At 39.9% G+C, this 27,969-nt stretch overlaps 1 protein-coding gene across 1 annotated transcript in view; it reads right to left on the bottom strand.

Moving 5' to 3' along the window:
* Positions 1–27,969, bottom strand: part of LOC122564002 (EF-hand calcium-binding domain-containing protein 5-like) — a 164,768-nt gene that overhangs the window by 17,190 nt on the left and 119,609 nt on the right. The window contains exons 13-17 of the mRNA XM_043718422.1: positions 25,854–26,073; positions 19,033–19,185; positions 13,491–13,597; positions 8,216–8,466; positions 3,727–3,947 (exon numbers count right to left, since the gene is read on the bottom strand). Coding sequence (XP_043574357.1) covers positions 3,727–3,947; positions 8,216–8,466; positions 13,491–13,597; positions 19,033–19,185; positions 25,854–26,073 — 952 coding nt within the window. The remainder of the gene's footprint in view (positions 1–3,726; positions 3,948–8,215; positions 8,467–13,490; positions 13,598–19,032; positions 19,186–25,853; positions 26,074–27,969) is intronic.

Below are 27,969 nucleotides of genomic sequence, written 5' to 3'. Positions count from 1 at the left end.
TAGGTCTAACATACGAGGAACGGCTGAGGATCCTGGGATTGTATTCATTGGAGTTTAGAAGATTAAGGGGAGATCTATTAGAAACTTACAAGATAATACATGTCTTGGAAAGGGTGGACGCTAGGAAATTGTTTCCGTTAGGCGAGGAGACTAGGACCCGTGGACACAGCCTTAGAATTAGAGGGGGTAAATTCAGAACAGAATTGCGGAGACATTTCTTCAGCCAGAGAGTGGTGGGCCTGTGGAATTCATTGCCGCGGAGTGCAGTAGAGGCCGGGACGCTAAGTGTCTTCAAGGCAGAGATTGATACATTCTTGATGTCACAAGGAATTAAGGGCTACGGGGAGAACGCGGGTAAGTGGAGTTGAAATGCCCATCAACCATGATTGAATGGTGGAATGGACTCGATGGGCTGAATGGCCTTACTTCCACTCCTATGTCTTATGGTCATATGGTCTTATGGTCCTAGCATGTAACAGACTGCTTGAAACAATATCTCTCTTAAAAGTCCCTTTTCAGTCAGTAACCTGCAACACAGAAATTCCTAACGAGGAGAAAGGAAGACACAGAAAGATCCGAAGACAAGAATCTACAGCTGCCTGGTTTTGAGATAAGAAGTGTTGTTTTTGTAAATTTTAATTGGGACTTTTATCGGACTAGTATTATAGAAGGGAAGGTCGAAGGTAGGTTAGAGGAAGGAGTTGTAAATAATGGTTAGTTAATTATTCTGTTATACTTTATGAAATAAAGTTGTTAATTTTTACTTTAAATAGTTCTTGGCCACTCGATGTTTACAGATTACTGCACAGGATAAATGTTTTTTGTGTTGCTGGTTTTAAATTAACCATGTCGTAACACCCGAGTTCAATCCCACTCTCGGGTGACTGCGTGGAGTTTCCGTGTTCTCCCTGTGTCTACATGGGTTTCCCCTCACAGTCTAAAGATGTGCAGGCTCGGTGGATTGGCCGTGGAAAATGCAGGGTTATAGGGATGGTGTGGGATGCTCTTCAGAGGGTCAGTGTTGACTTGATGGGTTGAATGGCCTTCTTCCACACTGTAGGAATTCTAAACAATCCCTTGTGTCAATTTTTTTTTCTAACCTCACCCATTATATTTTGTGTGATTATTAACCAGTTAAATCCTGTCAGTATTCTCTTACTGATCAATATAAATGGGCTGTCATTCTTTATAAACAGACAAACAAGGAACCGTGGAGTCACTCTGCCATTCCAGTCTGATCCCCTGTTCAATCAAATCATGGCTGGTCTGATTTTAACCTCAAACCTACATTCCATCTTATACCTGATAATTCAAAGCACACCACAGAAACAGGCCCTTTGGCCCACATAGCCTGTGCTGATGCATGACACCTTTGTAAACTAAAAACCTTTTGCCTCTGCGCTGTCCGTATCCCTCTATTCCTTGCCTATTCATGTATCAAAGTTGAAACTTTATTGCTGGAACAGCACAGCAGGTCAGGCAGCATCCAGGGAACAGGAGATTCGACGTTTCGGGCACAGGCCCTTCTTCAGGAATGGGCAGAGAGTGTTCAGCAGGAGAAGATAAAAGGTAGGGAGGAGGGACTTGGAGGAGGGGCGTTGGAAATGTGATAGGTGGAAAGAGGTCAAGGTGAGGGTGATAGGTCGGAGTAGGATCCTACTCCGACCTATCACCCTCACCTTGACCTCTTTCCACCTATCACATTTCCAACGCCCCTCCTCCAAGTCCCTCCTCCCTACCTTTTATCTTCTCCTGCTGAACACTCTCTGCTCATTCCTGAAGAAGGGCCTGTGCCCGAAACGTCGAATCTCCTGTTCCCTGGATGCTGCCTGACCTGCTGTGCTGTTCCAGCAATAAAGTTTCAACTATTCAGCCTCTCCCTATTGCTCAAAAACCTCCAACCCTGGCAACATCCTTGTAAATCTTTTCTGAACCCTTTCAAGTTTCACAACATCTTTCCCATAGGAAGGAGACCAGAATTGCACACACTATTCCAACAGTGGCCAAACAATGTCCTGTACAGCATGGAACTTGCTTCGTAATAGCATTCTGAGTACCTGCACTATATATGGACTGTAGTGGTTCACCACCTTCTCAAGGGCAATTAGGGAGTCAGGGATGAAAATGGTAGCTGAGACCTGCACTCCAACCAGATCTCATTGCGGAGCTAGGCTATGACCTATTCCTCCATACCTTCCATAGATTTGGGTCAGCTTTTCAAAGAGTCATGACTCCTGATGGTTCAGCAATGTTGTGAAGCATAGTGTGCAAGAAAATACCATTTGAACGGTAAGGTCAAAAGGTCATCCCAATTCCAAGGTATGTATCTCAGTCCATCCCATACCTCCTCATGCTCCCCAAATGAAGGTATGCCCCTTCAGTCACCTATTTTGTCACGTCACGCTTCCATGCCAAGTTATTCCTCTCAATCCAGCCCTTGGAGAATCATGCCAAATGTGTTCATTCACCCCACCATTACTACCAGGTGGTAATGGCCCCATGCCAAGATATATATCACATAGAATGAATATTATAGTGAGAATGGTTCCTGTTTAATGAAAAAAAAAGCTTTAAAGTAATTATTCCTTGAAAATATTTCCCATTTTCTTAAAAATAAACTGCTTTTATAACAGGCTAATAAAAATTATCAAATGTCCAGACGCTTTGCTATTGCATCAGCAGAAACTGCAAACACTTGAAATCACTTTATCGTGTGTACCTAAACAAAGTTTGACTGACAGAAGGAGATCAAAGAGCTAAAGTTGTCAATCAAGCAATGTTTCCACTGGTGCTCAGGTCTTTCAACACTTGAATTGCCAAACTTTATCATGCGTTCTTGGCATGGGGAAACATAGGCATTGTATGGGTCTGTGTGAGAAGTGAGAGCTTGAGTACCTTACTTTAAAAATGTTAACTGGACCAAAGTCAGTCCATGTGTTTTGCGGCCTGACTGCAGTCCAACCCCTACCCTAAACAATGAAAACCCTGCCTTTGTGGACACTTTCATCCAAGGCAGTTGGACTAAACTGGGAATTGTCCTCAAATTCCAATATCCACCACAAGGATGAAAATCCAGACTGGTGTTTCATATTAAATGACCTTTCATTTGAACATCTGAAATGCTGCATTAGTGATATTTTGTTTTGGTAAGCTCTAAACACTCATGAAAAATATATTATTTAATATGGACACAGGTTTTACCAACCCACCCCTTCAAGAAATTCTCCAATAGTGTACCAAAACAGGTTTGTTTGTGTGACAACAATTTTAATTTGTCTAGTGCCTTCAAACTAGTAAAGTGTGTCATACATATCAGAGTTTCCTGAACTGAAATTAACATATGGCCAATTCAAAGGCTAGGTTTTCTTGCCTTGCCAATTTTTGTTGGAAGACAGTCACTCCTGCACCTCAACCACGAGGTCATTCTTTAATCTTGAGTTTTGGTGGCGAGAGGACAGGCTCATCAACAATGCAAAGGGGGCATCAAAGCTAAAACACACAGAAGGTGTCACTGGAGGAGTGGTCATTTTAAGAAAGAGAGGTAATGATTAGGCCAATTATAATAACCCAAATACTGTTTTGGATGACTTTAGGTAATTTGATACAGGCTTTGCTGGACTGTGTGGCTTCCTTCTTTACCAGCAGAGGGAGCCATGAATTAATTGTTCAACAAATCAACAAAATGTGCATTACAGTTTTGAAACTGCTGGATGCGTTTACGCTCACCTTTCTGCAATAATCCCAGGTGATGTTTTCCACATCTAGTTTTGGTTGCAAGATATGTAACACAACCCTAAAGACATCATGAGCCATTAATGGAGGCCTTTTGGATTTCCTGAACTCTGCAAGTGACTTGTCACTCAGATCATTAATATTTTCTTTCAGTTCCTGCAACATTTTTTGGTGAAACAGCAGTTTTGCCCGCCTTTCTTCATTATCACGGTCAGCTGTTGGGAAGAGCAAAAAGAAAAATACGTCAGTGAAAGGAAGCAAGCATTTGTTTATGCCATTGTCGTAAACTCTACATCAAACTGATTAGATTAGATTCCCTACAGTATGGAAACAGGCCCTTCGGCCCAGCAAGTCCACACTGACCCTCCAAAGAGTAACCCACTCAGACCCATTTCCCTACCGTATATTTACCCCTGACTAATGCACCTAACACTATGGGCAATTTAGCATGGCCAATTCACCTAACCTGCACATCTTTGGATTGTGGGAGGAAACCGGAACACCCGAAGAAAACCCAAACAGACATGGGCAGAACGTGCAAACTCCACACAGTCGCGCAAAGTGGGAATCGAACCCAGGAGATGTGAGGCTGCAGTGCTAACCACTGAGCCATCATGCTGCTTAATTCATTATTGTTGCAAGGGCATTTTTAAAAATTATAAAATTTATTTCTTCTAGAAAGGGTCATTTTTTCTTTTTTGTGACTATAAACTGAAGTGGAAGTTTGTCAGCTATGTAGCTGAAATAGGGGGACAGTTTTACAATTTGTGGTATACATTTTTATCTATTAACGACAACATTATTTTTCAAAGTATTGAGCGATTCTTTTACTTAGCATTGCAATTAGAGTCTTTGAGTCAAGAAAGGTCACCCGGACAACAGCTGTCTGATTGGTTGAGCTGCATTTTGTCATTAAATTGTAAATGCATGGGAGCCAGATAATTCAGAGCCTACTAATTGAAAATATCTTTCTCTTTCTCTCTCTCCATGTGGTGAAAAGAAAGAAAAAGCAAGGAAACTTCCAAGAAAGAATTCTAGAGAGAAAAAGATCTAGGTCCATAAAATTAACAATCAAAGTGAAGAATGACCATTGTTTACAGACAGAAGCTTGCTGTCATTATTGAAATCAAAAGGAATTGGGAGAGACAATTTAACTCTCCCTTGACAGTTGGACTTTTGATCTTATATAAATTTTGTTTTTGTTGTCTTTTTTCTCCCACTCATATCTGTGTTAAACCATATCTTTTTTCTGACGGAATTGCGAACATTTGCTGTGTGTATTGTTGGGAATATTAAAAGGAAATTGTTTAAGTCATGTAGCAGTAGTAGTAGTAGTAGATTATTAACTCTTTCTTTTCAAGGTTTATTGGGTTACAATAATTCAAGTTATTTTTTGTTAATGATGAAACCTGGTGTGAATAGATTTTGCCATGAGTAGCAGTGAGTCAGGCCATTTGGTAATCTTGGCAGTCTAGTTGGGATTTTATATATTTTGTGACAGCTTGTGGAAAATGGGGCATGATTATTGGCTTCCTCTTCCCAGTTAAGTTGTGACATTTAAAATTTTTGCAAAACAAATTGTACCAGGGAGAACTACTATAAGTGTGTTAAACTATATTATGCAGCTTTATCAAGGCATTAGCCTCACCCTAAACAAAAATCAATCAACTGTGCCTAACAAAGAAGTTAAGGACTGTATAAGATTAAAGAAAAGGCTTTTAAATTACCAGAAATAATAGTGAGCCTGAGAATTGGGAGGATGTTTGATTATCATTAGCAAGGGTGGATCAAGAAAGATAAAGAAAGAGACAACAGAATATGAATGTACACCAGCAAAAAGCATTAAAATAGACTAAATACTTCAAAAATGCAGAAAAGACAGAAAAAGCAAAAAAGAAAAAAGGTCTTTCTTTATTTATTCATTTTTCTGGCATTATAATCTATGCTTTGGTTTATGTTTCTGTGTTTTAAGTTGACCCTGGAGACTGGAGACACTGTACAACACTTTTCACTGTGTTTTGTAACAAGGTACTCATGACAATAAATAAGTCAAATAAATAATCGAAATGTTTGGCTCAGACAAACGTGGATCCATTACAGGCAGACTCAGGAGAATTTATAGTGGGGGAGAGAGAAAGAGAAGAGAAGCTAAATCATCATTTTGCGTCTATTTTCATTGAAGAAGTATAAGAAATCTCCCAAATTAGAGATCTAAGAGACTAGACAGAATGATAAATTGAAGGAAATTAGTGTTAATAAGAAGTTTGTGTTAGATAAATTAATGGGACTGAAGATTGATAAGTCCTTGGGACTTGATGTTCTGTGCTCCGGAATATTGAAAGAGGCAGTTATGGAATAATTGAACGCAGTGGTGAGCATCTTCAAACATTCTACAGACTGTGGAAAGTTTACTACAAATTGGAATGTCACAAAATGTTAATCCACTACTTAAGAACGGGGAGACGAATAAAATGGGAACTACAGACCAGTTAGTCTTATAGCAATGGTAAGAAAAATGATAGAATTTATCATTAAAAAAATGAGATAAATGGACATTTGGCAAATAATGATTTCACTGGACACAGTCATCTTGGATTTGTGAATGAGAAATCATGTTAGATGAACATGTTGGAGTTTTTGCAATATTACTAACAGAATTGATAATGTGAAGTCAGTGGACATTATACCTGAAGGTTCAGAAGACTTTTGATACAAATTGCCATGGGAGGTTAGTGAGCAAAACTAAAGTACATTGGAGGTAATGTACTGGTATGGATTAAGGATTGGCTTAACAGGTAGAAAACAGAGGAGGAATAAATGGGTCATTTTCATATTGCAAGCAGCCGTCAAGAGGATTCGAACAAGCCCAGTGATTGGGTAAGAAATTGGCAGATGGAATATGATAACCAATGAGATTATTCACTTTGGTAACTTTGTACAGGATATCTCTTAGGTGGTAAGAGATAATTACTGATATACGGGGATATGGGTTTAGTGTGAGGATAAAAAGATAGATACATGAATAAGAAAGGTTGGAGGGATATCAGCTAGAAGGTGGCAAGTGGGACTAGTTTAGTTTGGGATTAAGTTCGGTATGGTCTGGTTGGACTGAAGCATCTGTTTCCGTGCTGTAAGATTCTGTGACAGTATGACCGTATAAAACCATTGAAGTGATGACCACCCATGGTCATACTGAGTGTACAGCAGGATTGAATGGCCTATAGAAAAGCATAATTTAATGAAAAATACCTTTTATCCAGAGAACCTAGCCTTTTGACCAAAATAATTCAAAGTACAAAAACAATTTTACTTTCCTAAGGTAGCAAATAAAAGCTCACTTGCCAGCATTATAACTCCAGGGTTATTTAAAAAAATACTTCCACTGTTGTGTTAACTATTTAAAATTAAAGTGTAGACAACAGAATGATATAAGTTATTTGGGCAGCACTTCATGCTCAATGAAACACTGCATAAACAGTCAAGACATGTTTTGTTGCTAGGCTTTTGGAAGAGAATGTAAGAATGAAAAACCAATTGTAAAATGAAAACAGACATAATTCACTAACTAATTCCAAATAATAGATCACTTATTTCATTGTCTTTGTAATGTTGAAGCCATAAAATACAACAGGGGACCAGAAAGGCAAGGTAAGGACCAAACAAACACTCTGCAAGCCAAAACTTTAACTGAAAATGGAACAGGTAATTGTGCACTGACACCTGGAATTGATCCTTTTCTCTCACATGATTGGAAAATTTGGATTTAAGTCCCTTGTCAAATGATTTGATCTTCTGAAGTGAAGTTTGGGGTTCTCTATTTATACTGCTAACTTGTTAGCATGGCATATTTTAGGTCACAATTATTTTGCCGCTTTCATCTGGTATGCCACCTTTATGGTGTGGGGCTTGAGTAAGGGAATGTGCTAAACCACAGGTGACCAATACCTCTGAGCACTCTGCTGATCATGTAATCAAATGGCTGGTCATGGAATTCAACCTATTCCTAAAATGGGATTTTCCTGCTCCAGAGTTATTTGATAATTGGAATTACACTATTGGTTTTGTCAGCAAGTGAGGCAGAATTGTACTATTCCTGAAGAAGGGCTCATGCCCGAAACGTTGATTCTCCTGCTCCTTGGATGCTGCCTGACCTGCTGCGCTTTTCCAGCAACACATTTTCAGGCAGAATCGTAACATGTTTACAGCTAAAAAGCTCACTCAGTTATTTCCCTGCAAGAACAACTCAAGAGCTTGTTCCACTCTCTTGTTTTTAGTGTGTAGCCCTGCCATTTTCCCCTCTAGATTCTTAGCAAAATCCCTTTTGAAAGCCATAATTGAAACTGTCCTCAAAAGATTCACAGACAGCACATTCCAGATAATAACCGTTTGGAGCCCCAGTTAAAAACAATGCATCTATCTCTCAGATTCAAACTTGTTATGTTATTTTTCTCCTTAGCAATAAGAACAGATTAAAAAGCACCACCTAAGATCCATAGTTGTGGAGCTCCCGCAGCTTCCTTTAGGATTGTGTTGCAGGCTTCATGAAGAATCTTCAGCATCAATAGGAGGCCTTTGTGTTCATGAGCCAAGAGTTGTTTTCGCAAATCAAGATTAATATCAAGTACAGCAAGAGCTCTCCCCGTCAAATCCCACACAGGTACACAAATGTGCCTTGCCTTATATGTCTCAGCAAATATTACTTCTGAAGTATCAGCACATCTGAAGAGGTAGATTCTGATTGAAAAACACACTGAATATCAGTTGTAAAATGTGCAACATTCTAAATATAGAGCAATCAGCTATATTATTGTCTAACTACTGTGATACTGATGGTCACCCACTAAAGGAGACTTAATGCCTCTTGTTAAAATGATGGCTCTGTAGCTAATATGACATTTGATTATTATTCCAATGGTTATGAATTCAAATACCATTTTAGCAAGTTGTGAAATTAAATTCAATAAAATTAGTAACTTCCCATAAAAATTGCTTAATTATCTTCAAAAGGGGAACTGGTTTATAAATGGAAGGAAGGAAGGAAGAGAACTTATCCACCCCACCTGGTATGGTTTATAAATAACTAGCTCGATTTAATAGTCTCTGAGGTCTGTCATGCTACTTTGGTTGTACTGTAAAATTGCCAGAAATTACTATCAAAGCAAGAACTGCAGCTGTTCAGGAGCGGACAAACCATCTCCTGTGCAGCAAGATTAGGGAATTACATCACTGTTGGTTTGTCAGTGACACCCATATCCTGAGGACAAAACAAACAAATGTTTCTTTTCGAGGAAAGAATTCAGTGTTATCATTTTATCATTGGCGTCATTCGGGTAAATTCTCCCCATTCAAGAATACTCCTGGAAATGTCAGCAAGGCAATGAACCCCATTCTACACTCACCTGGATGTTATTATTCTTTATAGTGAACAAGAAACTAACTCCCATATGGAGCAAACAGGTTCTGCCTGAATCTGTGAATAAGAACTACCTTAAATCTCACAATTTACTGCACTGTTTACTGTTCGGATTATGGTATTTCCAATTCTAAAACATTAAGTAGAAACATTAAGAGAACAAAAAAAAGAAAATGCTGGAAAATCTCAGCAAGTCTGGCAGCATCTGTAAGGAGAGAAAAGAGCTGATGTTTCGAGTCTAATTGACCCTTTGTCAAAGCTAAAAAAAGGAGAAATAGGGAGGTATTTATACTAGGCTCCAAAAGCAAAGGTAACAATAAAGAGGTGATAATGACAGTGCAAAGAGAGATTACAGGGAGATTAGGAGCTGTGAATGACCAAGGCTGAAGCCAGTGCTATGTGACAAAATATGTGGGGGATAGGGGGGCATGTGAAGCAGAGGCAAAATGGAAAACAGGGGAGAAGGTAACAAAAGGAGAAGAGAAGAGGGAAAAGGTGATGAGAGTGTGGGGAGCGAGAGAAAGAGAGACAATCAAGAAATAAGAGGTACAGAACAGTGAAAAAAAAATTTTTTAAATCAATAAAATAAATAAAATAAAATGATGGAGCAGAATGAAAACAGAGGGGTCGAGATGGGAGAATCATCTGAAGTTGTTGAATTCAATGTTGAGACCAGCAGGCTGTAACGTGCCTCATCGGAAGATGAGATGCTGTTCCTCCAGTTTGCGTTAAGCTTCACTGGAACATTGCAGCAGGCCAAGGACAGACATGTGGGCATGGGAGCAGGATTGTGTGTTGAAGTGGCAAGCCATGGGAAGGTCTGGGACCTGATTGTGTACAGACCGAAGGTGCTCAGCAAAGCAATCACCCAGTCGGCGTTTTGTCTCTCCGATACAGAGGAGACCACATTGGGAGCAACGGATGCAATAGACCAAATTGAAAGAGGTACAAGTGAAATGCTGCTTAATCTGAAATGAGTGTTTGGGGCCTTGGATGGTTGGCATGGAAGAGGTAATGGGGCAGGTGTTGCACCTTCTGCAATTGCATTGGAAGTTTCCAGCATCTGCAGTAATTTGCTTTTATTAGATGTTGAGAAATCTGATTATGAAAAACAGAACAGGTACGTGGTGAATTCAGCTCGTCATGTGCTCCATGTTGCAAATCAGGGCACAATCCATGGACACCAGCTGTAGGCTTGTGATTGGTGGGGACCTGGGGAGGTGAGAAGCCTATGGGGTTCATGAGAAGGGCTATCAAAAATTAGATGTTTAGATATTTGAGCTCACCAACATGTAAACATAGAGACTGGAAGGCACTGGCTGGAGCAATCATTGTCGTATTCCATTGTGCTGGAAACAGAAAGTGCACAGTGGGAAAGAAAATGATAGCAACCATACTCAAGCTAAAGGGTGATTGACTTAAGCTGTAAGGATTAGAGCTGCATGACCCACCCATGAGAGGGCCTTTAAAAGGAAACAACATTATACACAGACCTATGCATTGTAGAGGACATCGACTTGCGGGGTGCCTAATCCTTGGACATCCTTATTCATCGGTTCCTTGTGTGCTATACATATCCCTGCGCTCAACATAAATAATAACTCATTTACAACACTTTTATAAACATTGGTCATATAAAGAATGGGGATGGTGTTGGATGAAGGCAATGGTGTCAGCAGGACCCATTACCCTGTATGCATCTTGCTCTCCTTGCTTCCATATGCTGCAGCAAGGTATTCAATCCAAGGTGTGTTGCCAGGAAGCTATATAACATGCTGACACTGTCACATGCAGATCCTTACAGACAGCAGTTAGGAGTCAAACACATTGCTACGGTTTGGGCCAAATCAAAAAGAAGCCAGACTTCATTCCCAAAGGGCATTAACAAACTAGATATGGTTTTGAAATGAGTATAAATACTTTCATAGCCACTGTTATTAGCTTTATATTTCATATTTCTGAATTGAATTCAAGTTCCACTGACTGCCATGGTAGGGTTGAGTCCCTGACCATGCCCTGTTCTTATGGAATCTAATTGAAGGTGAGACTGGCATCAATGGGCTGTCCACTTGAGGAGGATGGCAATTTAGAATGTTAAGGGCTATTGACCATCAGCATTTGCTGGCAATATACCTATTATCCCCATGTGTGAGAGATTGCCGGTTGAATGGAGGCCTAGTATGGTAAGAGGGAAGGGCTGCAGGTACAAAAGGGCAATCCCCATAGCTCCAGGGATTTTCCTGGGCGGTTTTCCCTGCAATAATGTAAATCTCCAGTTTATTTGCCCTTCCCTATGAATTACAGCAGGTCAATTAATGTTCCAGGGTACAGTTGCTGTAGGAAGGAGAGAAAGGAGGGGCGAGAGGGGAGGTGGAGTAGTATTTTTGATTAGTGGTAACATTATGGCTGTGCTATGGCAGGATATTCTTGGAATATGTCCAGGGAAGTTAGAACTGAGAAATAAGAAACGGATGATCACCTTATTGGGATTGTGCTATCAACCCCAGTAGTCAGCGGAAAATCGAGAAACAAACTTGTAAGGAAATCGCAGTTATCTGTAAGAATAGTAAGGTGGTTATGGTAGGGGATTTTAACTTTCCAAACATAAACTGAAACTGCCATAGTATTAATGGCTTGGATGACGCAGAATTTGTTAAGTGTGTACAAGAAAATTTTCTGATATCTGGATGTACCTACTAGAGAAGGTGCAAAACTTGACCTACTCTTGGGAAATAAGGCAGGGTAGGTAACTGAGGTATCAGTGGTGGAGCATTTCGGGGCCAGCAACCATAATTCTATTAGTTTTAAAATTGTGATGGAAAAGGATAGACCGGATCTAAAAGTTCAAGCTCTAATTGGAGGACGGCCAATTTTGACAGTGTTAGACAAGAACTTTCAAAAACCGATTGGGCGTAGATGGGGGATACAGAACTGGCTCAAAAGTAGAAGACTGAGGGTAATGGTGAAGGGTTGCCTTTCAGACTGGAGGCCTGTAACTAGTGGTGTGATGCAAGGATCAATGCTGGGTCCACTGCTTTTCTTATTTATATAAATGATTTGGATATGGACATAGGAGGAATGGTTAGTAAGTTTGCAAATAACACCAAAATTGGAGGTGTAGTGGACAGAAGAAGGTTACCTCAGATTACAAAGGGATCTTGATCAGATGGGCCAATGGGCCATGGAGTGGCAGTTGGAGTATAATTTAGGTAAATGTGAGGTGCTGCATTTTGGAAAGGTAAATCAGGGCAGGACTTATGCAGTTAATGGTAAGGTGTTGCTAAAGGAAGTGTTGCTAAACAAAGGGACTTTGGAGTGCAGGTTCATAGTTCCTTGAAAGTGGAGTCACAGGTTGATAGGGTAGTGAAGATGCTTTCCTTTATTGATCTGAGCATTTGAGTATAGGAGTTGGGACATCATGTTGCAGCTGTACAAGACATTAGTTAGGTCACTTTTGGAATACTGTGTGCAATTCTGGTCTCTCTCCTATTGGAAGGATGTTGTGAAACATGGAAGGGTTCAGAAAAGATTTACAAGGATGTTGCCAGGATTGGAAATTTGAGCTATTGGGAGATGCTGAATACACTGGGGCTGTTTTCCCTGCAGTGTCAGAGGCTGAGGGATGACATTATAGAGATTTATAAAATCATGAGGGACATGGATAGGGTAAATGGACAAGGTCTTTTCCCTGGGCTGAGGGATTTCAAAACTTGAGGGCATAGGTTTAGGGTGAGAGGAGAAAGATTTAGAAGTGGCCTAAGGGGCAACATTTTCACATGGGGGTGTGTGTGTATGGAATGAGCTGCCAGAGGAAATGGTGGAGGTTGGTACAATTACAGCATTTAAAACCAAATGCTGGCAAATGAGACGAGATTAGTTTAGGATATCTCGTCAGCATGGACGAGCTGGACCGAAGGGTCTGTTTCCGTTCTGTATGTCTCTATGACTTTATAACAGCCTGTCTCAGCAGTTGCCACCACTCTTGCTGGCCCTCTGATCAGACTGGCAGCTCCTGGGTGTGATGGAGTTTGGGGGGAGGGAGGGAGGGTGGCTGTAGTAGTTGGCTGTCAACTGTAAAGGTTAGGGTAGACATTCTGCTGGCCCACAACCAGTCAATGTCAGGCCATCTGCCTGATTAGTGAAATACTACCCATTTAGTCCATAGGTGCTGCCTGACCCACTGAATGGTACCAGCATTTTCAGTTTTTATTTCTCATTCCCACCGACCACAGTAATTTGCTTTTGCAGGTGCTATAAGACATTATCGAACAACTGAAGCTTGAAAAATTAACTTCTTTCGCGTCCCAAATCCAAAGATGAGGGGTCAAGTGCAATAATGGCGAACCTGAAGTAGCTGTCCTCCTTCTGCAGAGTTACTGGAGGCACATGTACCTCTGACCATGGTTCATCAAATTCATATTCCGTTGTCATTGTTTTGCATAACACATAATCCTTTGGCATGTGAAAAAAAAAGGTTAGTGGAAAGGATCTTGGTCACCATTTAATTATATTCAATGGCTTTATCATTGGACTGTAACTGAAAATAAGCACAAAATTTCCAATGGTAGACACAGTACGTTTCAAAAACAATATGTTGCCTGTTTCATTTGATAGCTGAGTCACTCCAGGCATTTTAGCTATTAAGTTGAAAGGATTTGACTTCATACACAACTATCTTCCAAGCGTGTTCCTCAAGAAAAAACTAAAAGATAATTTTTCAATTCAAGCTAGACATTCCTTATTTAGTCAGCAAATGATCGTATCACCTTCAGTGAATGATCAATCAAGACTAGTTAGTTTACAAGTAGAACATACTAAGGAGCAATATAATTTTGACTTCAAAGTGCTTTTCTTTTGAAAATAAATTACCTAGTTAGATTTGTTTACATTGTATATGTCTTTTAACTAAGAAACAAACATATATCTCTGACTACGACACAAAATGTTACCGATTGGATTGGCATAATCTTAAATGAGTAGGGGGTTGGTGAGCTCAGTTGGCTGTACAGCTGATTTGCAATAACATCAACAGCATGGGTTGTTTTCTCACAGAAGATATGGTCAACATAAAGGTCCTGTTTCCTCAACCTTGTCTGAAGTTAAACTCACTACCAGTCATCTCTTGCTAATGAGAGAGTAGTTCTCTGGAAGTATGGTTAATTTTAAATGTGTAAGAAGTATTAGGAAACACATTTAGTTGTATTCTCAGACAGACAATAACAGAAACATTTGAACGTGTACATTTAAAAGATTACAGTACCAAAGAAACACAACTAAATATCAAATCCCACCACAACAACTCTCAATGATGCTGAATGACACAATCTCCACTGAAGTAGCCTCAAAATCCACAGGATAACTGGACAACAATGGATAAGCATTGCCCATGAGGTGAGAAAAAAGTTCTTTAAAAGCCCTACTGTACAGGATGAAACTGTAATAGAATATGAAGAAGTGCATTAAATAAAATGGACTGTTTTGGCCACTTCATAGTGGATCACTGATTAATCTGCATAGTTGAACAATCCTCAAGTTTACAAATAATAAGCCGTGGGTTGAGAAATTTAAAGTTCTGAAGCTATTTTTCTTCCAGCTAGTGAATCTTTAGGCAGCCATGCTAAAACCGAGAGACACAAATTCTGTCTCTCTCACTTGATTTGATTTAATTCATGGGGAGATGTTGGCCTCATGGTATCATTGCTGGACTATTAGTCCAGAGACCCAGGTAATGTTCTGGGGACCTGGGTTCAAATTGCACTATGGCAGATGGTGAAGCTTGAAGTTTGTTTTAAAAATCAGGAATTAAGTCAAATGATGACTGTGAAACCATTGCTAATTGTCAGGAAAAACCCATCATGTTCACCAATGTCCTTTAGAGAAGGAAACTGACATCCTTACCTTGTCTGGCTTGTATGTGACCCCAGACCCACAAAGATGTGGTTGACTCTGAACTGCCCCCTGGGTAATTAGGGATGGGCAATAAATGCTGGCCGAGCCAGCGACACCCACATCCCATGAAGGAATACAAAATGCTGTCTTTCAAAGGTAAGATTCTGGTGCTCCACATCGTTACCAGTGAAGATATCCCAATTAATCTCTTCTTTCAGTACAGCAACAGCTTGTAATGCTGATTTCAAAAAAGCTCTTTCCCATGTCGATGAAAATCCTGCAGCTCCCCTGCTGTCGACTTTGCTCGGGTAGAGTTGCACATTTTTGTCAACTGCCTGCTCCTTACATAAAAGGGGGTAGAGTTAAGGCTACATTTTTTTCGCCCAATTAATATGGCGAGAGACAAAAGAACTGCAGATGCTGGAAACCAAAGTAGACAAGCAGGACGGTAGAAGAACACAGCAAGCCAGGCAGTATCAGGAGGTTAAGTTCTCCAATTTGAAATAAACTTTCCACCCTTGCTCCCTTTCCAGCCCCGACTGCTCCCTTCCATCCCTCCGACTGACTCTTCCTTCCAGCTTCTGAACCGGATTCATTCCTCCCATCGACCAACCAGATCATACCCACCACCTGTATTCATCTATCATTACCTCACACTCCGCCCCTCTCCCCACCCATAACCCTTCCCTTCTGCTTTTATCTGCAGCTCCCGCTAACCCCACCTCCATTCCTGAAGAAGGGTTACACCCAAAACGTTGACTTCTCCACCTCCTGATGCTGCCTGGCTTGCTGTGTTCTTCCAGCCTCCTGCTTGTCTAAATGAATATTGCTCCCTACTTTTGATATCAAATTTTCAACAGTGGGAGTAGATTTGGGTTGAGATATCTGGTCGGCATGGACAAGTTGGACCGAAGGGTCTGTTTCCGTGTTGTACATCTCTATGACTCTATGCATTATTTAATGATTTCTACAAATACACGTTTGAGATTCAGCCATGATACGATCATCAATGGCAGTATGGAAAGAAAAGCAATTGAGAATGGATACTGAAAACAATTTAAAAACTTTGGTGAAAAATCTACTGCTTGTCAGAAGGCAGTAATTGAGGTTGGAGGTTGGTTCAAGTAGCTATTTATTTTAAGCAGTTAATGTTCTTAAGTTTCTGCTTGAATTACTAACATCTGTACATGAATTAAACAGCTACTAGCTAATTCAGCTAAACTTCCTCATATAAATAAGTTAGCACATGGCGAAAGAAAACAAGCAAAAATAAATAGCTGGTACAAGAACACTCTGGCTGTGATTTCATTATTTCAATGACAGTGAAAGTGACAGCAGCAAATCTGGACCTGTGTAGAACCAGCCTGGAAATCTAAAGGTTGCTATCAGTGAGTCTGAGCTCCTGCATTTCATAGAATCATAGAATCCTACAGTGTGTTAGCACGCTTCAGCCTATGAGTCTATGTTTAGACAGTGAGAGGAAGCCAGAGCACACAGAGAAAACCCACACAGACACAGGGAGAATGTGCAAACTCCACACAGTCAGTCGCCTGTGAGTGGAATTGAAGAGGTCGTTTCTTTACTCAGAGAGGGTAGGGGCATGGAATACACTGCCTGCAACAGTAGTAGATTCACCAACTTTAAGAACATTTAAATGGTCATTGAGTAGACATATGGATGAAAATGGAATAGTCTAAGTTAGATCGGTTTCACAGATTGGCGCAACATCAAGGGCCAAAGGGCCTGGACTACGTTCTATGTCCTGTGAATCTGGATCCTTAGCACTGTGAGGCAGCAGTGCTAACCACTGTGCCACATTTCTCACATGTTGACTGCAATCTCCATTAGGAGAAAGTGAAGGCTGCAGATGCTGGAGTACCAGAGTAGAAAAATGTGGTGCTGGAAAAACACAGCAGGCCAGGCAGCATAAGCCCCTCTTCAGGCCTCAGGCTTATGCTCAAAATGCCAATTCTCCTGCTCCTCTGGATGCTGCCTGGCCTGCTGTGTTTTTCCAGCACCACATTTTTCAACTCTGCAATCTCCATTGTAATCATGAATTGATGAGAAAATTCATGCTTATATTGTTAGTTTCTCAGTAACAACACAAAAAAAATGGAGAGAAAACCAAATGGTTGATCGAGCCTGCTATATCAGCTAACATAATTTCTGTTGACCTTCAGCTTTAACTGTTTTCCTGCCTATTTTTTTGATTCACTGAGAGATCAAAGAACTATCTATGTCACTCTTAAATATATACAATGATGGGGCATTCATAACCCTCTGGAGTAGAGAATACAAAATACCCTTGAGCGAAGAAATTTCTCCTAACCTCAATCCTAAATGATCGGCCCCTTATTGTGAGAATGTGACTCTGAGTTCTAAATTCACAACCAAGTGAAACAACCCCTAGTGTTTACTTATCAGAATCTTGAATGTTTCAATGAGATCACCTCTCATTCTTCTAAGCTCCAGTGAAAATGGACTCAAATTACTCAGCCTCTCACCATAAGATAACCTCTTTAGGGACCAATAAATACATTGTACGTTCATTGTTCTACCTCCAATGCAAATATATCCTTCAATAAATATAGAGACCAAAATTGCACACATACAATTGTACCAAGGCTTCCTTATTGTTTTACAATCCTCTTGCAATAAACATCAACATGTTATTTACCTTCCCAATGGCTTGTTGTGAATTTTCTCTGTTCCTTGTATGGGGGCATCCAAGTCCCAATTAACATCAACATTTGCAAACTTCATGCCTTTTTAAAAAAATTCTGCTGTCCTATTCCTATGATCAAAGTCAATATCTTTGCACTTTAGCACACTTTGCCCCATCTGCCGTCTTGTTGGCCATTCACTGAATATGTTTATATCGCTTGGCAGCATTTGTGTCGTCTTTGTGCCTTGCATGTTGACCTGGTTGAGTATCACTAGCAAATTTAGATATATTATTCTGGGTGTCTTTGTGTGTCATTAACAAAGATTGTAAATAGCTGAAGCCGCAGCCCAGAGTCTTGCAGTACTTCACAAATTACAGCCCACCTAATTGAGAATATCCCATTTATTCCTGCTTTTTGTTTCCTGTCTAATTAACAATCCATGCGGCCCTATCTTGTATATTAACATTTTGTGTAGAATCCTATCGAGTACCTTTTGGAAATCCGATTATACAACTACTGCTTCCCCTGTGTGCACCTTACTATCTAGATAGATCCTCAAAAATCTCAAATGAATTTATCAAACATGATTTTCCTTTTGAGAAAGCTGGTCAACTTTATCAGATCAGATGATGTTTTCTAAGTGCATTGTTCCTTAACAATTAATTATAGTACTCTCCTGACCCTGTTTTCTTCTGGCTCCTCTCTTGAACCACAGAGTTATAATTAGATTATTAATAGCTTACCAAATGATAATTATTTCAAACACCCTTTCTGGCCTTGATAAGCTAATTTTACATTTATGGAATATCAAGATTTCTCTGTATAAAATACAAAATTCTGCATGGTTTTTAAAAGCAATTTATTTTTGATTAAGAAATCTATTTATTTTCTCAATTCTCTTACTTGAAAATTTAAATGTAAAATGAAGAACTTTAGGCATTTCTAACTTTCTGGTTATCTGTGTATGAATACTTCAAGTCAATTGGTTGCTTACCTGAATGCTGACATCACTGTTGCTGCATGCCAGCACAGCTGTTGGATTTGATGCCAAATTAAAACTGTCATTGGGGAAAAAAAACCTCTGACATCACCAGATTGGTGTGTGCTGCTTTCTTTAAGGTCAACACTGGGTGTCTTTGCTTCGGCAAAACCTGCCACATGTGAACAGTTTTCTTTCTCCAATTTAAAAGTAATTATGCTGAACAGCAGAACCAGCCTCAAAAGCTTGATTGATAGCATTAATTGAACTGAACAGCAATATGACCTTAAATTCAGAAACTTTATGTCCTGCTAAGCTACCTGTAACAAGATGGAGTGAAATACATGATGTACCTTGCTACCTGAAGGTTCTGCCAGGTAGGTGATGACAGCGTTGATATTTGGTGTTTCATTAAACAGCCACAATACAGCATTATCCACAACTTTTAGGATGTCATTCCGGACCCGAACATGATGATAGGCAATACTAAATGCCTTTGCCACACCCTAAGAATCAAATTGTAATCAGTGTGTTTTAATTACTCTTAAAAAAGGTTAAAGTTGCAAACAGACCAAAGTGAATATAAGTGCACAATAAGTTGAAAGTACCTTATATTAAATATCAGTGTACTTATAGCAATTGTATATTTACACAAAATATAGTTTGTTCATTGCCTTACCACTCAACAAAACCAATTTGTGAAGCACAGAGAGTTAATGGAAGACAGCATTGCCTGCCATTTCAAGTTAATTTCCAGTTAGAATGATAATAAGCAGCATGGGGGATCCCATACACATCTGCAATTCAGCTCTGGTCATACATTATCCTGCTTTCCTTCTATGTTCTCCCACTCTGCTTCTGCTGGTGCTAACTCAAACTTCAAGCATTTTACTGACCTCATCAATATTGATGATTGGGCATCGATTACTGGCAAGTTATTTGACCATTGAGAGGAAATCCCGTGATCACTTGACATAAACTGGGCACAGGTTTGAATGGACGATCCCTGAATAATGACATGGAGCAGTTTTTTCCTCCCACTGGTATTGAAAGAAATTGCAGCCATTGCCATGCCTAATTTCAGCTTCTGATTAAAGCTGGATCCTTCTAAGTCTGAATGTTGAACTATTGTTCCAAGCACATTTACTCACTATGTGGGTAAGAGGCCCCAGTATGCTCCCAGGTGAACTATTTTGAGACAAATGAGAAAGAAAGCTACTACTAATCCTTCTTGTTGGGAATGAGGTGGGCCAAGTAAGAGTGAGAGAACATTTAAGGGATAGTGCTTGTTGCATCATAAGATTTAGGTCAAAGAACAATGAACAATCCACAGTTAGAATCAGCATCATCATCATCAGTTTCCCTCATACATGAGAATGACTCTCTCCCTCTCTCAGGGTGAGTCTGTAGTGGTGCAGACCGATCTGGCTATCGCAGGCTCTGTTATACTTGGGGCAGTTGGTGGACACGGGAAAGGGTGGGTGAGGTGGGGGGTATTGGTGTGGCAGTGAGCTCCTTTCGGAGGGGGGGAGGAAGGGGGGGGAGGTCAGTGGCTCGATGCTGGGAAGTAGTTAACTGGGGGAAAGCCAACTGCAATGATACAAAAATTGAACTGGGCTGAACAATTCAAATTCAAAGATTATCAGAGAAAACTGAACAACGGACTACTTTCAAAGAAAAGATGAATCAGGCAGAGTTAAGGAACATTTCTCTGAAAGGGAGTTAGGCCAGACAAATCCCACAGCTTCCTGGTTAACAAAAGAGTTGGAAATTATGATAAAGAAGGAAAAGTGTATTTATGACAGATGTCAGGTGGAAAATACAGTTGAGAACCAGGTTGATTATGAAAGGTTCAAACAGCTAGTGAAAGACCAAGAAAGTGAAGCCGAGATGGAGTATGAAAAAGCAGATGAATTGCAAACATCCTTACTCAATCAAGGGTGTAAAGATAAGCTAACAGCAACAGCATTTATCAGCTCAACTCTGTGTGAGGAAACTTCTAGAAATAATATTCCAAGTCAAACAGATAGACCTTGGGGTTCAGGTACATAATTCTTTGAAATCCCAAGTATAAGAGTTGGGACGTCACATTGAGGTTGTACAGGACATTGATGATGCCCCTTCTGGAGAACTGTGTGCAGGAAGGATATTATTAAATTGAAGAGGGTTGAGAAAAGATTTACCAAGATTTTGCCAGGAATGGAGGGTTTGGATTATAAGGATAGACTGTATAGGTTGGGACTTTGGTCACTGGAGCATTGGAGATCGAGGGGTGACCTTATAGAGATTTATAAAATCATGAGGGGGATAGATAAGGTTAATAAGGGTTTTTTTTTTCTCCCCAGGGCAGCATATTTTTAAGGTGAGATGAGAAAATTTTAAAAAGAACATGAAGAGCAACCTTTTTGCACAGAGAGTGGTTCAAGTGTGGAATGAACTGCCAGAGGAAGTGGATTCTGGATTAGTGGTGCTGGAAGAGCACAGCAGTTCAGGCAGCATCCAAGGAGCAGTGAAATCGACGTTACGGGCAAAAGCCCTTCATCAGGAATAAAGGCAGAGAGCCTGAAGCGGGTGAGGTGGGGGAAGGGGAAATGAGGAAACTGTTGAAGTCCACGTTGATGCCCTGGGGTTGAAGTGTTCCAAGGCGGAAGATGAGGCATTCTTCCTCCAGGCGTCTGGTGGTGAGGGAGCGGCGGTGAAGGAGGCCCAGGACCTCCATGTCCTCGACAGAGTGGGAGGGTGAGTTGAAATGTTGGGCCATAGGGCGATGTGGTTGATTGGTGCGTGTGTCCCGGAGATGTTCCCTAAAGCGCTCTGCTAGGAGGCGCCCAGTCTCCCCAATGTAGAGGAGACTGCATCGGGAGCAACGGATACAATAAATGATAATGATGGATGTGCAGGTAAAACTTTGATAGATGTGGAAGGCTCCTTTAGGGCCTTGGATAGAGGTGAGGGAGGAGGTGTGGGCACAGGTTTTACAGTTCCTGCAGTGGCAGGGAAAGGTGCCATTTCCAGCATCTGCAGTCATTGTTTTCACCCTTCCAGAGGAAGTGGTAGATACCAGTACTGTTACAATGTTTAAAAGACATTTGGATAAGTAATTGAATATAAAAGGCTTGCAGGATATGGGCCAAATACAGGCAAGTGGGACTAGTTTAGTTAGGGAACATGATTGGTTTGGACTCGTAAGACCGAAGGATCTGTTTTGGTGCTGTATGACACTGACTCAAAATCAAAAGTCAGATGGACATATGGGTTTCAATTAAGGAGAGTCAGTAAGATTTTTTTAAGGGAACATCATGCTTAGCAAACTTGCTGGAGGATTTTGAAGAGGTAACAGAGAGAGTTGATCGTGGTAATGCTGTTGATGTGGTATACATCAAGGCATTTAATCCAGTCTCACAGAATAGACTTGTGAGTGAACTTAGAGCTCGTGCAATATAGATGCAAAATTGGTTGAGTGACAGAAAACAGAGAGTAATGGTTGATGGATACATTTTGATCTGGGGAAAGATTTACTGATGGAATTTCCAAGGAGTCTGTTGGGACAAGTGCTTTTCCTGATACATATGACTGTTTTAGATTATGCCTCGCCAGGGCACAATTTCAAAATTTCAGAACAATATGGAATTTGGGACCATTGTAAACTGTAAAAAACAAAAAGGCATGTTGGTGGCAGATGAAGTTCAGTTTGAAGTATGAGTTGAAATATTTGATAAGAAGAACATGAAGAGACAGTATAAATGAAAGTGTAAACTATAAAGATAGTATAGAAGAAAAGGAACATGTGCATTAGTCATTAGAGGAGGCAGCACTGGTCGAGAGATTAGTTGGTTAATCATGCAGTATCTAGGTTCTAAATGAGAAGAGCAAAGAGGCTATTTTGAATTTGTGCAAGGCATTAGTTCAGACTTAGCTGGAGTACAGCATCCAGTTCTGTGCACTGCACTTTAGGAAAGATGTGAAAGTATTACAGAGGGTGCACAAGAGAATGGTTCTCAGGATCAGAACATAGAACAGTGCAGCACAGTACAGGCCTTTTGGCCCTAGATGCTGTGCCAGTCTTTTATCCTACTCTAAGATCAGAACTAACTTCCATGTGCATATCCAAGAGTCACTTAAATGTCCCTAATGTATCTGATTTCTGAGAAGAAGCCTATATTTACCTGGATTAAATCCCAGTCTATAAGAATCATATTGCTACATCTACAACTTCAACCACCTGTATCCATGCTCTTATGAAAAAAGGATTCTGGAAGAACATTCACTGGACATTGCATACTTGGTTCAGATGAATTTATCAAAATTATGGTTTTGATTTCTAACTCATTAATTCCTGTAACTTCTTTTCCTTTTCTTTCTATTTTTCTTTCTAAACATCTGGTTCAGACTCAGCTGGATTATTGTGTTCAATATTGGAAAGTATGAAGACTTTAGAAAGGGTACAAAATTTACAATAAATTATTTTAGAGATGGGGACCTGTATCTATTTGGATAAATTGGAGAAGTTGGGGTTGATCTCCTCAGAGGAGATTGAGAGGGGATTTTAATAACATTGTTCATAATCATGAGAGTCTAGACAAAAGAAGCGGAAGAATCTAGAGGACAAAGATTTAAGATGATTGGCAAAAGAATCTTCTTTAAGCTCTATATTCTCGCAATCTGGAAGGCACTACTTGAAAGTAAGGTGCAGGCAAATTCAATAGTGACTTTCAAAAAGGAATCAGATAATCAGCTGATGGAGAAAAATTTCTAAAGTGATCATGGGCAAATGTGAAGGAGTGCAACTAATTGAATTGCTGTTGCAGAGAACTGGCGTTAACTATGTTGTTAAAGATACACAGGAAATGAGCATTGCATCATTAAGGGCTAGAATCAGTTATAAGGAGAGCCAGCATGGCATTCGTAGTGTTGTGTCAATATCTCTATCGCTGGATCAGAAAGTCTGGATTCAATCCCACCTACTCTGGAGGTAGTGAGATAATATGCCTAAACAGTTTTATCTATGATTCAATCATGGGACATGGTTAATTAAATAAATAATTTTAAAAGGCACTGTGTCTTCAACAGACTTCACTTTTGGTTTTCAAAAGAGTATCAAGCGAGTTAGATGGGACATGGTTAGGAGACAGAGATTTGAATCCTGTGAAAATCCTGCTCTTAGGAAAAGAAATGTGCTCTGCTTTATACTTCAGCTTGAATCTGTTGAAGAGTTGACACAGATTCATCTTCATTCTCCTTCAGCCACTCATTGACCTGCTGTGCATCCGCAGCAGTCTTTGTTTCTCTTTTAAAGTTATCTAATTTCCTTGACTCCACAAGGTATTTTTATTTGCTAAAATACACTGCCTGGCAAGCAAAATATATGAAGGCATAAATTCAACAATGCTGCGTCTATTTTATGGGACAAAAATTGGCACAATGATAACTAATTTACCAGAGTTCTGATCTGCACTCAACAGACTAGACCATAGTCTTATATTATATGGAGGGCAGGGATGGCAGGACTACTTTAAATATTGAGGGTTCTGGATTATTTCAGATTAAGGTGACTAAACCATTTTTCCTAGTCAGAATTCATGCTGCACAGTGTCCTCAGCAACTTAACTGAAGGGGCAGCTGCAAGCTGCTTAAATAAAGGGCCTATTGTGATTAAAATAGTCAGACAGCTATCCCACTTTTTGTTTTATATTTTTGTTCCAATTGAGAAAGAGAAGACATACACACTTAAATGTGTATGGATGTCAGGGACAATAACATAGTCCACAATATGCTCCATACAGTAACAAAGCGCAGGAATTATTGCAAGAGTCAGGGATTACAGTTAACAGTCTGAAGATTGGAGTGGACATTTTTTTAATTAATTTGTGGGATGCTGGCATTTGGTCAGCACTTATTGGCAGTCTCTAGTTGCCTTTGAGAAGGTGGTGGTGAGGCTGCCTTCTTGGACCAGTCCATGTGCATAGGTTAACCCACATGCTGTTAGGGAGGGAATAGCACGATTTTGTCTCTTTTGGAATTAGAAGAAGCAGAAGTGCTGAACTCATCCTCAATCCCTCTCAATCAACACTTTCTGCCAACTCCAATCTCCTCACTTTGCCTCTGGGCTTTGGTGCATGGCAAAATTGTTAAAAGTTCCAATAGATGAGCCATCATAGTGAGTGTTGCAGCTTATCAGAACTATTATGATGAGACTTAAGAATTCAATATTATCCCAAGACTTTTATTTTCTCCTACAACATTGCAATAATGCCCAAACAAGCATGCTTTCAGACTAAATAACTTAGCAGCCTTTCTACTGATTTTAATTCTTTTGCTTATATATTTGGCAACCATGTTTTATCTTTGAAGTATTTCAGATTTTTAAATTTGAAATTCATATTTAGGTAGCAAATAAGCTATTCTTATTGATTTCAGTTTAATACTATGTTGATTTCTTCAATAGCTTTTCCCTGGTAATTTTTTAAATTATAATTTGGACTGACAAAATTGGAAGTATAGTGAAAGGACAGTGTGAAAAAGCAATGAGGGATCATTGTACAACACATTGTGTAATATTAGACTTGCCTGTTCACGAAAAGCTCATTATATTTATTTATTTATTAATATTTTTCAAAATGCTTGTATATGCATTATTGCAAGAGTAAGTTATTACTGCTTAAACAAATCATCAAGCCAAGCTCTAAGTAATTGTCACAAGATACATAAATGCACTATTATTGTAAGGCTATGATTTGGAGATGCCGGTGTTGGACTGGGATGTACAAAGTTAAAAATCACACAACATCACGTTATAGTCCAACAGGTATAATTGGAAACACTAGCTTTTGGAGCGCTGCTCCTTCATTCAGGTGGTTGTGATCCCTGATGAAGGAGCAGCGCTCCGAAAGCTAGTGCTTCCAATTAAACCTGTTGAACTATAACCTGGTGTTGTGTGATTTTTAACATTGTAAGGCTATGTATTGAATGATACTTGAATAAAATCTCAACAAATTTACAGCTTGGTAGTTATTTATTAAATCATTTTTCAATAACTAAGAATCGTTGGAGCTGCATTAAACACAAGCAATTTGCTTATTGCATTTTCTAAGGATATGTTTTGCTCAGCTCCAAACTTTTCATAAAGTTAATGAAAATTGAAGGGTAGGTCTCCAACCTGATAATGCACATTCACCTGATAAAAATTGATCTCATGAGATGTGAAGTACTTGTCACAGTGATCTCGCAGTGTGTCAATACCCAAAACTCCAAACACCCTGTTGTGCTGATCCTTCAGTGGAACCACTACGAAAGATCCGTCTATTTTATCCCGATGGCAGTTCCAAATGTGGACTCGGCCATGATCCTGAACTTTGACAATGTGCAGTGGTTTCCCATCATCAACTGCTCCAAAGCTAGAGTAAAGAACAAATGGGATTAGAGACAAATGATTGATTTAAGATACGTTTTCATGTCCTACCTACAAAGTTGAGTGATGCAGATCAGACAGTCAGGCATTGAAGGGCCTTCCCTTTATAGACCTGCAAGTTTATATTTACAGGAAGACAGATTCCATATTGTGCAAGTCTTTCTCCCTGCTATTGGAAGAATGTTGTGAAACTTGAAAGGGTTTAAAAAAGGTTTACAAAGATGCTGCCAGGGTTGGAGGGCTTGAACTACAGGGAGACGTTATTTTCCCTGTAGTGTCAGAGGCTGAGGGGTGACCTTAAAGAAGTTTATAAAATCATGAGAGGCATGGATACAGGAAATAGACAAGGTCTTTTCCCCAGGGAGGGGGAGTCCAAAACTAGATGACATAGTTTTAAGGTGAGAAGGGAAAGATTTAAAAGGGACCTAAGGGACAACTTTTTTGTGCAGAAGGTGGTGCGTGTATAGAATGAGCTTCCAGAGGATGTGTTGAAGGCTGGTATGGATATAACATTTAAAAGGCATCTGGATGGGTACATCAAAAGGAAGGGCAAATGCTGGCAAATGGGATTACATTAATTTAGGATATCTGGTCGGCATGGACAAGTTGGATCAAAAGGTCTATTTTCATGCTGTACAGCTCTGTGTCTCTATATCAAGATCAAACCATCACAGTTTTGAGCCTGCTTTTGTACATTTGAGCACGTCAATGCCCCATCACCCAATTTACTACACACTAGGGGACGCGATGGCCCTGGGGTATTATTGCTGTATTGTTAATTCAGAAATCCAGATAACGTTCTGGGGACTCAGGTTCAAATCCTACCATGGCAAATGGTAAAATTTGAATTTAACAAAAAAAATCTGAAACTAGGTGTCTAATAATGACCATGAATCCATTGTCAATTGTCAGAAAGCCCATCTGGTTCATTAATGCCCTTGAGGGAAGGAAATGCCATCCTTATCTGATCTGACCTACATGTGATTCCAGACCCACAGCAATGTGGTTAACTCTTAACTGCATTCTGGGCAAACTAAGGATGGGCAATAAATGCTACCTAGCAAGTGACACCCATAGTCCAGGAATCAATAAAGAAAAACAAAAACTGTGATGGGTGTCACTGGGGACTGTAATTTTTTTAGGTTTTGGTCATCAGAGATCAGTTGCAACCAGATCAGGAATAGCACAATTAAATTTCAAGTAAATCTTTACTTTTTCCCAGCAAAATGTTTCAGCAGTAACTTCACAGAAGGAAATCTTGCTGCACCCGTGTGATGTCAATATAACACTAGTATAATCAATCTATTTATTAGCACTCAGCTCATGTCCCCTAACATTTGAGTTGTTTTGTCCCATAGCCATTTCACAAAAATAATTTCACATTTACTTTTTTGTTACAATGAGTTCCCTAGGACTTACTAAATGGTGGCTACAGTTGATGCACAAACTTATGAGGCAAGTCACAATGGACATCTTAGGGTAAGAATGTGCATGTCGGAAACATGCAGAATAGGCAGATGTTTATCATTGTGCATCATCATTTGGCAAAAGCTGCACAATTTCCATCCTGGGTGTTCCATTAAGCAACCTCACTTAACCATGCATAGCTGAACATTCAAGACCAGGAAGTACAGCTTGTTATTGAAAAGGGATCGTCAAATTTGAGGTTGGTTGTTATTTGAGTATTTCAGTTTGTTGCTTCAAATTCACAAGTGTTGGTTCGTTTCATATTTAGTTTGAGTTGCAAAAATCAACAAGGATTGGTGAAGCAAGTGTCAAAGCAGTATTTGCTGACCTCAAGGCTTCAACGCAAAACAGTTGCTTATAGATTGGCTGAACTGATAAGCAATTCCCTTGGAATTCAGAAAGACTCGCAGAATGA

Source organism: Chiloscyllium plagiosum, chromosome 28 (genome assembly GCF_004010195.1).
Source record: "Chiloscyllium plagiosum isolate BGI_BamShark_2017 chromosome 28, ASM401019v2, whole genome shotgun sequence".
Lineage (NCBI taxonomy): Eukaryota > Metazoa > Chordata > Chondrichthyes > Orectolobiformes > Hemiscylliidae > Chiloscyllium > Chiloscyllium plagiosum.
This window is presented reverse-complemented; position numbering and strand designations above follow the sequence as displayed.